Here is a 13270-nt window from a genome sequence, read left to right as displayed (position 1 = left end):
TCCTTGCACTTTTCTTTTATTACTGGAATTCCATTTCGATATCCTTGAACTGGCTTTTTCGTCGCTGCCACACCTCTTCTTGTATTTCTACTCTACATTTTTTATTGCAGCAATTCCTTTCGAGATATCCTTCTGGTTTTTTTTCTTTTCTTCATCCGGAACCTGTTCTTTTTTCATATCTTCTTAAATTATTATTTATTTCTCGAATTTATCACCTTGATCGTGGATTCAACTCAAATTAATGATTGCAAAATTCTTTTCTGACAGCATTTTCATAATGTAAATGTTTTACTAGAGACGGTATTGAAAATAAAGATGGTAATCGATTAAGTACTGTTAATATAAACGATATTATAATAATTTAAAATTGAATATTGTTCCTACATGAAATACTTAAAACTTGTACAATATTTGTCCTTCGTGGTCCTCGTTTGTTTAATGATAGAAAATATAAAACGAAAAAAGAGTATAATACGTGCACAGAATTTTCAATTCCTTTGCGATGGTACAAACGCGTATTGTGTAACACGAACCAAGATTAAAGTTCCACTTCTGTGTTGTTAAAGAAATAATTAAATCTACTTGACGGGCACATAAATTTTTGGCCGCTGGTTTCCATTTTCTAGCTCGACCTACCCTCTTCACTCCCCCTTTACGAATATTACATTTTCTACCGTGTCGGCTCGACTAAAGTACCCGTAAGTGACAGAACTGACGATCACAACAATCATTTCAAAAGCGTGATAAAAGGGGGTCACAAGTTTCAAATTATCTGTACATTTCTAGGTATCCGCCAAATTACTCATAAACAACACCGATTCGTTACATAAACGCGACACGTTCATAAATTCTCTTTACATTTGGTTATTCAGTTCACGGTTCATTTGGTTTGCTAAAAATACGATCCATTGCTGTAGATGCCAATTAATTCGCAAGCTTTTGGAGTTGTGGATTTTCACGAACTAATTCGAAATACCGTTAGAATTGGCAGCTCCGAGCATTGGAATTAATATTCTTTCTCACTGGTGTCGTAGCTCGACACAGACAAGTCGCGGCTATTTTTTATCCTACGGATCGCTTACGAAGCCAACAGAAAAAACGATCGATAGCAATTTTGAGGGGGGGGGGGGGGGAGGAATGGATTTTTTACTTTTTCTACACTTTTTGTCGAATACAATATATATCTAGATCTTGAATCTAGTATTTTATGAAGTATGGTAAACATAAAATGACCAAATTTAAGAGCGTAAGATTCTTAAATATTGAAACTTGTTAATGTTTAAATTATTAAGTTTTTCAATATACAAATTTACAAATCTTAATAATTTTTCGGTAGTTTAAGTTACAAAACTCCTTAATTGAATTTTATTAATCTCTTCAATTTTAGGCAAACTTCCGTGAAAATTGCACACTGCCCGAAAAAAAGTACCATTTTTCTAGTCCTCAAATTTCCTTTCCATCCCCTACATTTACAAGCCTCTTTAAATCTCATTCTCTCTATTCGGTTCGTTCCAGGAACCCTTTTCTGCTCCAGAATTACCTGGAAGAAACCACCGTCAAACTGTGTGACTATGAAAGACTAATTTCGAACGTATTATGCAGTTGCGGGGCGGGAAGGCCTACAAACGAATATAGAACTTGTATATGAACGGCGCGGAAAGCTAGACGGTGGTATTCTTTTTACGAATCTTATCCCGTGCCGAGTTTATCGGCCCAACTAGAAATAGATTTTACCGAGTTCGCATCGGAGACAGCCTCGCAGGGCTTTGGGCCCTTTGCCAAGGATGTCACTTAGTTGCGAGAACTATAATACTTTGGTATCCGTACCATTCCAGAATACTGACAGTCAGAACTCTTATCTTTCCAAGTAGCTAAACTGACCATGGTCTTTAATGTCCCTCAATTTCCATGAATTTCCCTCAATTGGACGCAAGCATACAGTATCATTTAATTCTATGATAAATTAACAAAAATTGGAATCCTTCGAGTGGTAATGGATAGAAATTTAGAATGCCATTTTCTAATCTTCATTTTCCGATGAAAGAGCCTATCGTGTATCATTTGTACGGTAACGGACGATATTTGTAGCGAACACCACGTACTACATTTTTTCTGTCTGGCAATTTTAAACCGATATGTTATATTTGTGATTTAATGGGAAAAAGTTAAGCTGGTTAAAATTGATCGCTGCGTTTGCAAGTTTTTTCTGCGGCTGTCAACGATGAACGGAACAATAATACAATTGTTAATAAGATACAATTTCCGTAGAACTCAGCTTAACCCTCTGTAGTCGAGATTTTTTTCAACAATACCCTTCTCGCAAAATATTATACAGAGATATGTTAAATATTCATAAAGTATTAAGCCATGGGTCCACATAACGTAATTACTTTTTGTCATATATTTACCCACATTCAACCCCATAGGGTCGTGGTTAACATCGCTTTCACATAACGAGAGGTTACAACTGTTCTTATCGTGGAAATTAAAAATTAAATTTACGTCAAGTTAAAATGCGCGCGAAAACGGACCACCAACCTCGAAGTGAACGTTTCTCAAAAGTTTAAGATGACACCATACTTTCTTCGACGGCGAAGCGTAACAAGTTAACAAAACAAACATCGGTAGCGTCGATTCAGTGTCGGCGGGTGATACGTTCCAAGAGCTTCCCTCAAACATTCGTTCCCCGGTAACGATCACAAACGATCGGCCGTTAATTCGCGATGCATTCGGCGCGGCGTAACGCTTCGCATATGGCGGAACCCCGGGCATCGATGCCCGTCGACGAATCTCGATTTATCTCGTCGTCCTTGAACGATAAACGGACGCGGCCGATACACGTCTTGCAGCCGAAAACCCGAAAATACGACAGGAGTCACGCTAGTCCCCGGCGAGTGTTGTGACAAGCTGGAGCGACCTTGTCGTCGCGTTAAAGTTAAATCCGCTCACGCGGTTCAATTCAAATGTTCTATATATAAACATACAACTGGCCCGTGATACGTCTGTGACCCAGGTCCTTCACGGACAGGTCTCTTCCGTTCGCGCGATCGTATCGGGGGTTGGCAAGAGAAAATTCTCTCGATGTTCTGTTCGAATTGAAAGGAATGTTTGATAGTAATGTCGCGCGTATTAGGTAACGTGTTTTATCGCGAAACACTCGGAGTAACCTTTCCGTTTCCCCTTTAGGGGTGTTTGGCGGTCTCCTTTTCAACTTGCTTGATGACTAGGACGTACTATTTAAAAAAGTATCTCTCAACGAAAAGTGAAACTGGTGTCACCGCGAAAACGAGTAGGACCCGATGCGTACAGAAAAACTCGCTCTCCTGTTTCTTCCTCGCGGTGACGTGACGTTAGTCGCATCGCGTATAGCTTCTTTAAACCGCTATCCACGGGGACCACAGAACGTAGTGTGCAATCAGGCCTCCCGTGCCAAGAACGCACTCCTGCTCGTGTTGTCGAAGAAAATAGAAGTTCTACGAAAGAACGACAGTTTCAAACCGCTTTTCGCAGCTCGTAGCTCAACGCATCAGAATATTTCGAGGGTACGCGTCACAGTACATCAAAAAACCAAGCGTTTCCTCAAGAATACACGAGCTCAATCGAATCGGCTCAGTTTACTAGACTGGCGAAACGATTTTCTCCCCCCCCCCCCCCCCCCCCTAAAAAAAACTGTCTACAACCAACTCCTAATAATAAGAAATAATGTTGATATCCCGTTTCTAGGGTAATAGGAGGATTATTCGTGGATGATAGATTCTCCTACCGTTAGGATCAGATTAAATTTCATCGAAATTATTGGAATCTACCGAGGTGTAATTGATTGGAGATTTCTGGGAAATTTCACGCTCGACCTGATTATTTTCATCCCGCGGATCGTATCATCGAACTCAGGGATATTCTTCGATAGAAAATGTTCGTGCCTAAAACAACAAGCTATTACTTATTCTTACGTTTATAGTAATTAATCATCGATGAAACCTCGGGTGCGTCTAATTCCGAGATCCCAAAGGGGTGAAGGCGCGACATGTCGAATGATTGTTTTAACGCGACGTCGCAGATACGCCTCCGGAGAGATCTGTGCAGACGAAGGGAGGCATCTTCAAAGAACCACGAATCGACTGCACAGCATCGGGCAAATGGAAAACAATAAACCGCGCAGCTGGACGCTCAAAGAACTCCCTAGGGGCGAGAATTGCGCGAATACTTGCACCGGTTCACGATCCAACAGCTATGGGCGCTTCGAAGGAGCTTGTTTGAAAAATCACGAGACAAAACAAGTCTCTTGAAATAGTCTCTTTCTCCAAATTCACAAACCTCGCGAGGAACATCTAAAAGTGTTCTCGTATTGTATTAAGTGACCAAGAAATACGACTGTTCGTTTTCGATTGTTACACAAATGAATCTTGAACGACCGAAATATTCGATGCGCTATAAACAATTTCCCGCGAACGATAGAAACGTTGAAGCGAAATCCTTCCAGCGAGATATCGTCCTGTGTATTTATAACGTTAATTTGGATGGTGTCTAGGCCAGTACTCAATTTTGAAAGATATTTCAGTGACACATGTGGTCTACGTTAAATCACAGATGCCATCCGTCGTGAACGCGGTAATTTTGCACGCGACACGAACGGATTATAGTTTCCGCGAGAATTGTCAGCGCTTTTCGATCGAAATCGATTGGAACGATCATTCGTTGAAAAATGATCTGCTCATTCGCATCGTGCGATTTTTACCAATTTTCTCACGCAATGCTCGAACAGTAACGTATATTGCGGTTACACAGCCATCAAAATTCTCCAATACTTCCTCCGGTGGACAGAAGAACAGTTCGAAACTTAACTCTCGAATGACCAAAGAAAACGCTATCGATAAGAGCCAACGTAATTGCGAAAAACGAAAAGGGAATTGATAAATTGATCGAGAAAATTATTCATCTTGAATAATTTCTGATACAACTACATCTTTTCTTGAGAATAGAATAAGTATCATCACTGTCTTGTGATGATTCTACCAAACCTTTTTATAGCCGTGATAGAAGGTGACCACAACTATTTTAAAGCTTCATGAAAGGTAATCCACATGATCCACGCGCCCTATGCGTACAGAACTATTGGATAGCGGGTCTAAGATATTTTTAGGGACGGTGTTCGCTAGGAATATTTAAAAATAATCGATAAAAATCTAATAAGAATGAAACGTAATTTTATAGGTGGAAGACTTTTAACTGACTGTTTTGGCAATGTCGATATAAACAAATACATATAAAAAAGTGTAAGCAGAAGAGTAAACATGTTGGTTAAGGAAATACGAGTAGGAAAGCGTATAAATTTATAATCTTTTCTAAAAAATATACTTTCTATTTACTCCTTCTGTTTGAATGTAGCATTCATATATGTGTGAATCATAAATCAATAAATACATTTTCCAGTACTTCTACTTTGTCCCGTATTATTTATTTCATGAGTACATTAAACTCTTCAAATATTTTCATATAAAATGGAATTTTAAAATTTACATACGTTAATTAAGCATTTTTCATTATTCTCAGTGAATACTATTTACTGCTAATATTTTAATCTCTTTTTTAATACCTTGACTTTCGAAACAATTGAAAAACTAGATGGCGCACGTGTTTCAACAACAAATAAATACACAGATATACTCATTTTATGGCTAATAAACGAGTAAAATCAGTACAGACGAATCTGAACGATTGTGACTGCTACCCTTAAATAAGCTAGATACTTTCTGAAATTGCCCTTAATATTTCTCGAGTGCGTTTTGTCTCGACGATATTCATACAATCTTTACAGTGGTTTTTCAACTTCTATTTACGAAATCCATTGAAAAATAATGAGAATATTCCTGTTCGAAATTTAGTTGACAACCTACCCTAAATAAGGCTTCTATTTACTTAGAAAATTGACACGAGTAGAAGCATTTCGTTAAAAGTCAAGTTAGTTTGATCGAACGAAATCGATTCAGTAAACATAGACGTTACCAGAAAATTAGAAGAATAGTATTTTGTAGATACGTTCCGTTTGTCTTTTCCCCCGATTATTTGTGGCTACCTCTTTTTTGCGTTTCCTACATTCCCTGGGTATTTTGAAACACTCGTATTTAACATCATACCCCAAAAATACAATACAAAGCGCTATTAGAATTAAACAAATAAGAAATCATCGATCAAGGGTTACAATCTAACGTTTTTATCTTTGCAAAGTGCTGAAAACATTCACGACCACTCTTCTGACAAACTTACAAATAAATTTCTATGATAAGTAAAGTAAATTAATTATCGTGTACTCGGTTTGCGTATTCCACACGAAAAGTGTTACAAGAGCGAATATTGTCAGTAATAGGGGACGAAACTTTCCTAGATAAAGAAATCCGAGTCGTCAAATTATTCATAATCGTAGCAACGACAGGGTGGCGTGAATAATGCACTCGAAGCCGTAGTAATTATAGCAATCGGTTCGATTGGCAATCACCTTGACCAACCCATTAGCAACTATATAGCCTCCGTTGGGTCGAGCGGTATCTCTTGTCTTCCATTTCGTCGACCACCTTCGTCGTTGAGAGAAGAAAAAAAAAGAAGAAAAACCTGGGCGTTTGTGGAGGACCGCGAAGAATTTTAAATATCCATCCTGGCAACGAACCAAAGTTTCTGGACGAATTTACCGCACCGTATCCACGTTATTGTGTACATGTATGTTATTCGCAAGCGTCGCGGAAGAAGGAGGACGAGAAACAAAAAAGACGAGCAAGAGAGATGAAAAACGGAAACGTGTACACGACGCCACGTTGCCGGTTATGCGTAATTTCGATTAAATTTCTGGGAAGCTACAGCATCGAGAGCGATCGCGATCAATGCGACGACCACGATCCGGGGTTAGGACATCGTGGAAAACGGTCAAAGCCACGTGACGCAAAGCATGCTCTTCTATCCTTCTCTCCCTCTTTCTCTCAGAATTTTCGGCAATAAGGAAAAACTAGGTCAGACAACTTTTCGACTCTCCGACTTAGACAGCTCTGGTACGTTGCCATTCGATGAATCACCGATTCCATTGGAATTTATGAATTTGTACGCGTCCCACCCTATTTACTACCCGATAAACCGCTTCTCTCAATTCGGTCAGAATGAATTACAAGAGGGTAGCGCCGACTGCGCGGACAAACAGAAAAACGTATTCTCGGCGCTGTTGAACAATAACTAAGACGAAAGCTGTCCTCATCTTGATTTGATTCCGAAACCACCATTCCCCTATTGCCGTAATTCCTACGAGTTACATAGAACTTGGAATAGAAATAAATTTCTATTGTGAATTATGATGCTTCGTTGTTGTGGGTACGGGAAATAAAGTGGTATCCAGATAAGGATAGAATTTACCAGTAACAACAATGATATCAGCTTTCCGGACTGAAGTCCAATTCCGAGGCAGCCGCAGACCTAATTGTCGACTTTTAATAGTTTTATACACGAAAATGAAAGTCCGTGCCAGGTCCCTGGTGTCGCATTTTCGACTAGACTGTATAGGTACGCGTGAGCACGTTCTACGGTGTGCTTAACGGAACATCTAGCCTTGACACGAATAATCCCTCAACATGATTAATAAGGCTCGATTATTCGTAAACGTAATTTCTATTTTTAATAGTAATTAAGTACTAGTATTAAGTATTAGCAATAGTCATGATGATCGTGAACATCAATTGTTTCAACAACATTTGTTTTAATACGATTGTACCATCTTTTAAATTTTACTTGAATTATTTCTCCATTATCGCGTATGATTATTGAACATATACGTAATTGTGGATAGAACCACAATTAATAAATAATCACCTAAATTTGATTTGAAGTCATACTTCTCTTCACCCCTTCATTAGAAATTCAGGCTTATAATACCTCGTTAAAAAAAAGAAATCAGCTTAACGTCGAGAAGATTATCGTTTCTTAGAAACAATGGTGACGTCATCAGAGTATGGACACGTTTTCAAATCTCGCGCACGATATACACATCCCCATTTCTAAGATTAAGCGTTCTAACGGGACGAAGGGGAAGGAATTCTGGAGGGATGCTCCATCGATTACGCGATCATTGGCGTTAGAAGTTATTCAGTGTTTTCAAGGTCTGCAGATGCGATCTGTCGGTGTTTGCGTGTGAAACAGATTGTCAATCGACATCGCGTTCGATTACGATGAAAAGAGGACAGGTGAAGAGTATCAAAAAAGTGGCTCTTATTGGCGAGGGAGGAGCGGAGAAACGTGCAATGGATGAAAGAAAAAAGAAAAGAAAGTAAGTGAACACACGGTTGGATGTACGGTACTATAGAGAGGACGTCAGATTAGAAGCCAAGGCTTGACGGACTGCAATGCCAGTGGGACAAAAGCCCACCCTGAAGAGGCTGGCATACATATTTTTTATTATATAAATTGGCGTTCCAAAGGTTTCCCAAGAATTTATCGTGTTAATGCCTATTACCGTGCACCCTTCTATGCGACAGCCACAGCTTTTGTTAACGAGCAACCACGTCGAGCTATTTTACTGTTTAATTCCTATCGAACCTCCATCTTACAGCTCAAGAGCGTGAGTGGTGATAGAGATCGAAACAATAGAAAACGAAGATCGTTGATGATATGGAAGAAATGTGAAATTACTTGGCAATAAAAAAAGGGTAGAATGAACGATTGTATTAGGGTGTTTCCAAACAAGGATTGTTGCCAAATTGATGCTATGTATTTGAGAGGTAAAATTAAAGGTCGATTAAAGGATCACTGTCTATTAAGTAAATTTGTACGTTGCGTCATCTTATAGCTTTGAATAATTGCTTACTTGCAAACAAACGTCTATCGTTAGTATCAGTTTCTGTACATCACGATTATACAACATAAATACACTAAAACATTCACAGTAGACTCAGGTATTAACGATAATTGAGCCATGAGAGTCATTTTTTTGTTTTTTTTTTTTGCTTCTCTGAACCTCTTAATGAATTATTTGTAGACATGATTTCGTACAAACTTTTTTTATCTATTTATACTTCACAATAAATTTTAAAAATAGAAAATTGCTATTAATATCCTCCTTACCTCTGATTAGAAGAATCCTATAGAATTACAGACCCCTTCAGGCACAAGTTCGATGAAAAAAAATATTTTAAGAAGATCTTTGATCGTTGTATAAACTGTGTAATGATTTATAATAAATAGGGAACTTAAAAATTTTTTTTTGATCCTAAAATATTAAAATTCGATCTTACTTGCCCGGATAAACAATGTTTATTCGACAGCCCTACGATCGAAGAATAGTAATAATGACGAAACAAATTGTTGACTCCCTTTCGTTTTACAATCACGATCAATTTTGAGGCTCGAACGCTGCCTGTTTTCTCAGATCTGCTCCTCTTTGCAAGGACTTCGGGCATGCCTCGAGTGATATTGCCAGTGACATGCATTGTCCCATTGTGAAACAGCACTACCCCCTTCCTTCACATAACCGATCCTATTCCTACCATGAAGCCTCGCCTCCGTAGAGATGTTTTAAATAATATTGAAAACGGAATTCTGGCTCGATGCCTGCTCGTTCTACATCCCAGGTGAACCGGTTCTAAAAACTTCGATTATATCAAGCCGTACGGAAAACGAAAACCCAACTCCTCCAACTGTTAACTTTATTTTAATCTTCCGCAAAAAAGGGAATAGTGCGCCTTTTTGTAAAAAGAGAAAAGGAACAAACTTCGTTAAACTTTACGCGGTTAAGAATATCGCGAAAGTAGTAATGTAATTCCCCGAGTAAAAACGGATGAATCGATTTTAGTTAACCTGGTCCACGTGTTGGATGACACGGATGGATGATAACCGGTGGAATTGGTTCTACAATTTTGATTACGATCTTTCATTACGCATTTGCTTATTATCGCCATTTTGTCGATATGCAAAAGGCACAAGTAGTAAATTGATCCAAGTCAAAGTGTGCATACAGATATATGGACATCTGCTTATGATTTTGAATAATTATTTTTCCGTGTACATTGATTATGTTTAGAAGTATAGAAATGAAAATAGATGTCAAACACAATTTATTTAACAACTATAAAATGGTCCCTCTAGTGGTAAATAAATTTTATTTGGCAAACGCGTCTTCTACTTGAATACTTATTAGAAATTAAAGTATGAAAATGCATCGATGCATTCCAAGTAAATTTTCGCGAGTCAGAAATTTGATGAAAAATCAATAAAGTCCACTCGATTTTAATTGATCATCCCCTACCGTTCGACATAAAAACTCACCGTGAGTATCAAATTTCCTGATGATGGTTTCGATGATCGTTGTCCTAGGCGCCACGTGACCTCGTCTAACAGGCATCTCAGGTATATTCCCAGGTAGCTGGGCCGATGAGACGTTTGGCGTTCGATCGAAGGCTCGTTAAGCCTGTTTAACAGTTAACGCGTAACACTACAGCACTGAAAAAACACTCGCAGCATGCGTACAAGCACGGTAGAAAAAAGCACAGCACGAGTTGAGCATAATGATCGTCGAGGACAAAGAGAAGCGCACCAGCTAATATCGGCGTCGCGACGGTTCGGCACAATCCGTTCCCGGACCTTTTACGCCCTTTGCGAGGGAACAGCAGCAAGAAAGAAAAGAAGGAAAATGAACGAGTAGTCGTTAGTCGGACGACGCGGTCGATGTTCCTCTTTTATTCCACCCTATAGTCTTCCTTGTGTACGTAGAAACGGTGAGTGAAATAGTAAACGCAGAGAAGTGACCAAAAGAAAAACGTTCCACTTAACAGTGTAACGCGCGTGCCTTCGCCTCTTATTGGTTCGAGGAACGTCCTTCCAAATAATCCGTTCTCGTTGTTTCTCGGTATTTTTAATTTGTACAAAAATTCGCATATACAGCTGCGTGGACAGAGTCGATACGTGTTTCGCCCCCTTAGAGAAGAAGGCTGGATGTCTTCGCTCGACTTCCTTTTGGACCCAGTACTCGTCTACTTAGATGTATCTAAAGATCTGAACAGGCTGCAGCAAGCGACATGTGGTTCATCCTCCGTATGGGTTGATCCAAGTATACGGAGAAGGTCGGTCTTGGAAACTCTGTTCCAATGTCTGCCAGGCTTAAAACGTACAATCCACGCGAGAAAACATCTATTTATAGTTGATATACCACGCGCTACACGGCGCTCCCACGAATTCTAGAACAGGAATCTGGAAAATGTCGTGGTCTCGTTGATGATTTAAGATGTTTCTTCGTTTGTGCACCAAGATTCTCTACTTCTGGCCAATGTTTCGCGTCTCGCTGACTCCGTTCCCTCGAATCACAGGTTACGCGAACTCGACGATTAATTCTGCTTCTTAAAACCTGATTCCTTCGAGTTGTTCCCTTGTATTTCTTAAGACAGCCAATGGACGATGTATCGCGAGCACCGGCGATGCTCGGACATCCTCCGACAGATCTATGAGCTGACCGTGCGATCGGAGAAGCTTCGACCTCGTTGACTCGAAGTCAAACTTCTCTATGTCCGGAGGAACGAACAGTGGACGTCTCGGAGGAGTGCATTGTGCGGACATTTCCACGAATGTTGTCAGGTGAATAGTTGGGAAACGTTCTCGGAGGCCTGATGTGCGTCTCGTTGATACTACGGGTTCAACGGTGGACCACCGTCGACGAACGATCAAGCTTGACGAACGCTGACACCTGTTTCACGGCTACGAAAACGCGGATCGGCCGAAACGAGGGAGTCGCGCTTATCATGGCCGCGTGGGGTAGAAAGAAAACGATCGAAGGGGAATCGTGGAAGGGAAAAAAAAGCAGGATGTCGAGTTTACCGCGACGAGAAAGGCACGTGGTGGATTTGTGTGGCTACGTTTTCGTATGAAATATGCCAAACCGTATGCTGATTTGTTCACCGCGATCGTTGCTCGCGATAATATGTCGTAACGTTCACTCCCTTGATTCGAATGTCCTAGTTCGCGGGGGTCGTCAGGCGGTTGTGCATTTCAGCTCGGACTCGGGGACAGCTATTTTTATACTTTTTCTTCATTCTCCGCAATAATCACTGGATGGACCGTAACAAGGGATTTCTACTTCCCTTGATATTTCTTGAAGCACACATTGATTCGTATAACCTGTTGGCGACAACCACTGACACTGCCCACCTAAAATCACTGTTTTATGAATTCTTTCTACTAACGATCTTCCGGTTCTCGTTCCAGGTAACTCGCATTCTCCTCGATCATCAATTTACCACAGCCAACCAAACGATAATCAATTTGTCGTTTTTTATCCTCGCGTATCCTTTCGCTACGTTCCCACGTCCTCGAACGATGTTCAACGTACCAACGAACTTGTGAATTCGAGTAACAACTACATCCTCTCCTGGCCACCACACCTCGCAGGTCTAAAATCGAAGCTCTCACGTCACCGTGCTTTCAAGGTTCTTCAATATATCCTGACTAAACAAACGTTCCAACAGAAATGATCGGGAACTGTAACATTGAACAACCGGCACCGTATCACGGGGTTCTTATCGTATCTCCTTAAACACTGTTGCTTTTGCCGCGTGCTGCTACCACCTTTGGAAATCGGCGCGTCTACCGGCGTAAGAGGCGTTACGGAATCCGCGTGCAAAGCGTAACGCCGGATCAGAGGCGAGAACGAGAGTCGTCGCTTCCTTACGGTAAGAATTATCCGTGGTTTCGTTAGTCGCCGTCGTTCGGTCGGAACTGAAAATACGAGGAGGTACCCACGGGCCGACGTTTCCCTCAGCGACGGCGACGACGACGACGACGACGACGACGACGACGACGACGAAGACGACGCCGGCGACGATAGTACGTTAGGGGGGTCGTCCGCAGCGCCTGCGTCGTCGCGTCGTCCCCACCAACGTCACTCACCACCCGATTACGCCGCCCTATAATACCCCCTCGCCAGCCAGTGATAATATTGATAAGGTCCTGCCTCTCTTTCTGCGACCGTGTCGTCCTCGTTCCGCTGGAATCCGGCCTAGTGCATAGCCAAGGAGTGACGTTACGAGTAATGTGGATTTTTCCGAAAGAATGGGAGAAAATGTTGCTTTGATTAGTGCGCTGGTTTGTTCTCGCTTGATAAAACGATTAAGCCACGAAAGTGGGACGGAGAAAATGGAACCGGCAAATGGAGACTACCACTTCAAACTTGATTTTTCTCCGTTATATTATTATTGTGTCTGATTATGCGAGAAAAGCTTGTAATTCCTTGAATGGAAGTTTGTTAAAAATCGGT

At 40.7% G+C, this 13270-nt stretch overlaps 1 protein-coding gene across 13 annotated transcripts in view; it reads right to left on the bottom strand.

Moving 5' to 3' along the window:
• Sei (potassium voltage-gated channel seizure) overlaps nucleotides 1-12765 on the bottom strand; it is a 105021-nt gene extending 92256 nt beyond the window's left edge. For 12 of the 13 annotated variants that reach the window (XM_076895086.1, XM_076895088.1, XM_076895091.1 and 9 more), the window contains exon 1: nucleotides 10294-11094. In XM_076895086.1, coding sequence (XP_076751201.1) covers nucleotides 10294-10369 — 76 coding nt within the window. In that variant the 5' untranslated portion in view covers nucleotides 10370-11094. Of the gene's footprint in view, nucleotides 1-10293; nucleotides 11095-12685 lie in introns of those variants that run through there. The other variant, XM_076895087.1, reaches the window with a different exon arrangement.
• Between the last annotated feature and the right edge of the window lie 505 nt (nucleotides 12766-13270).

Source organism: Xylocopa sonorina, chromosome 5, assembly GCF_050948175.1.
Source record: "Xylocopa sonorina isolate GNS202 chromosome 5, iyXylSono1_principal, whole genome shotgun sequence".
In the NCBI taxonomy this organism is placed as follows: Eukaryota; Metazoa; Arthropoda; class Insecta; order Hymenoptera; family Apidae; genus Xylocopa; species Xylocopa sonorina.
The sequence above is the reverse complement of the archived record's forward strand: the minus strand, read 5'-3'. Positions and strand labels throughout refer to the sequence as shown.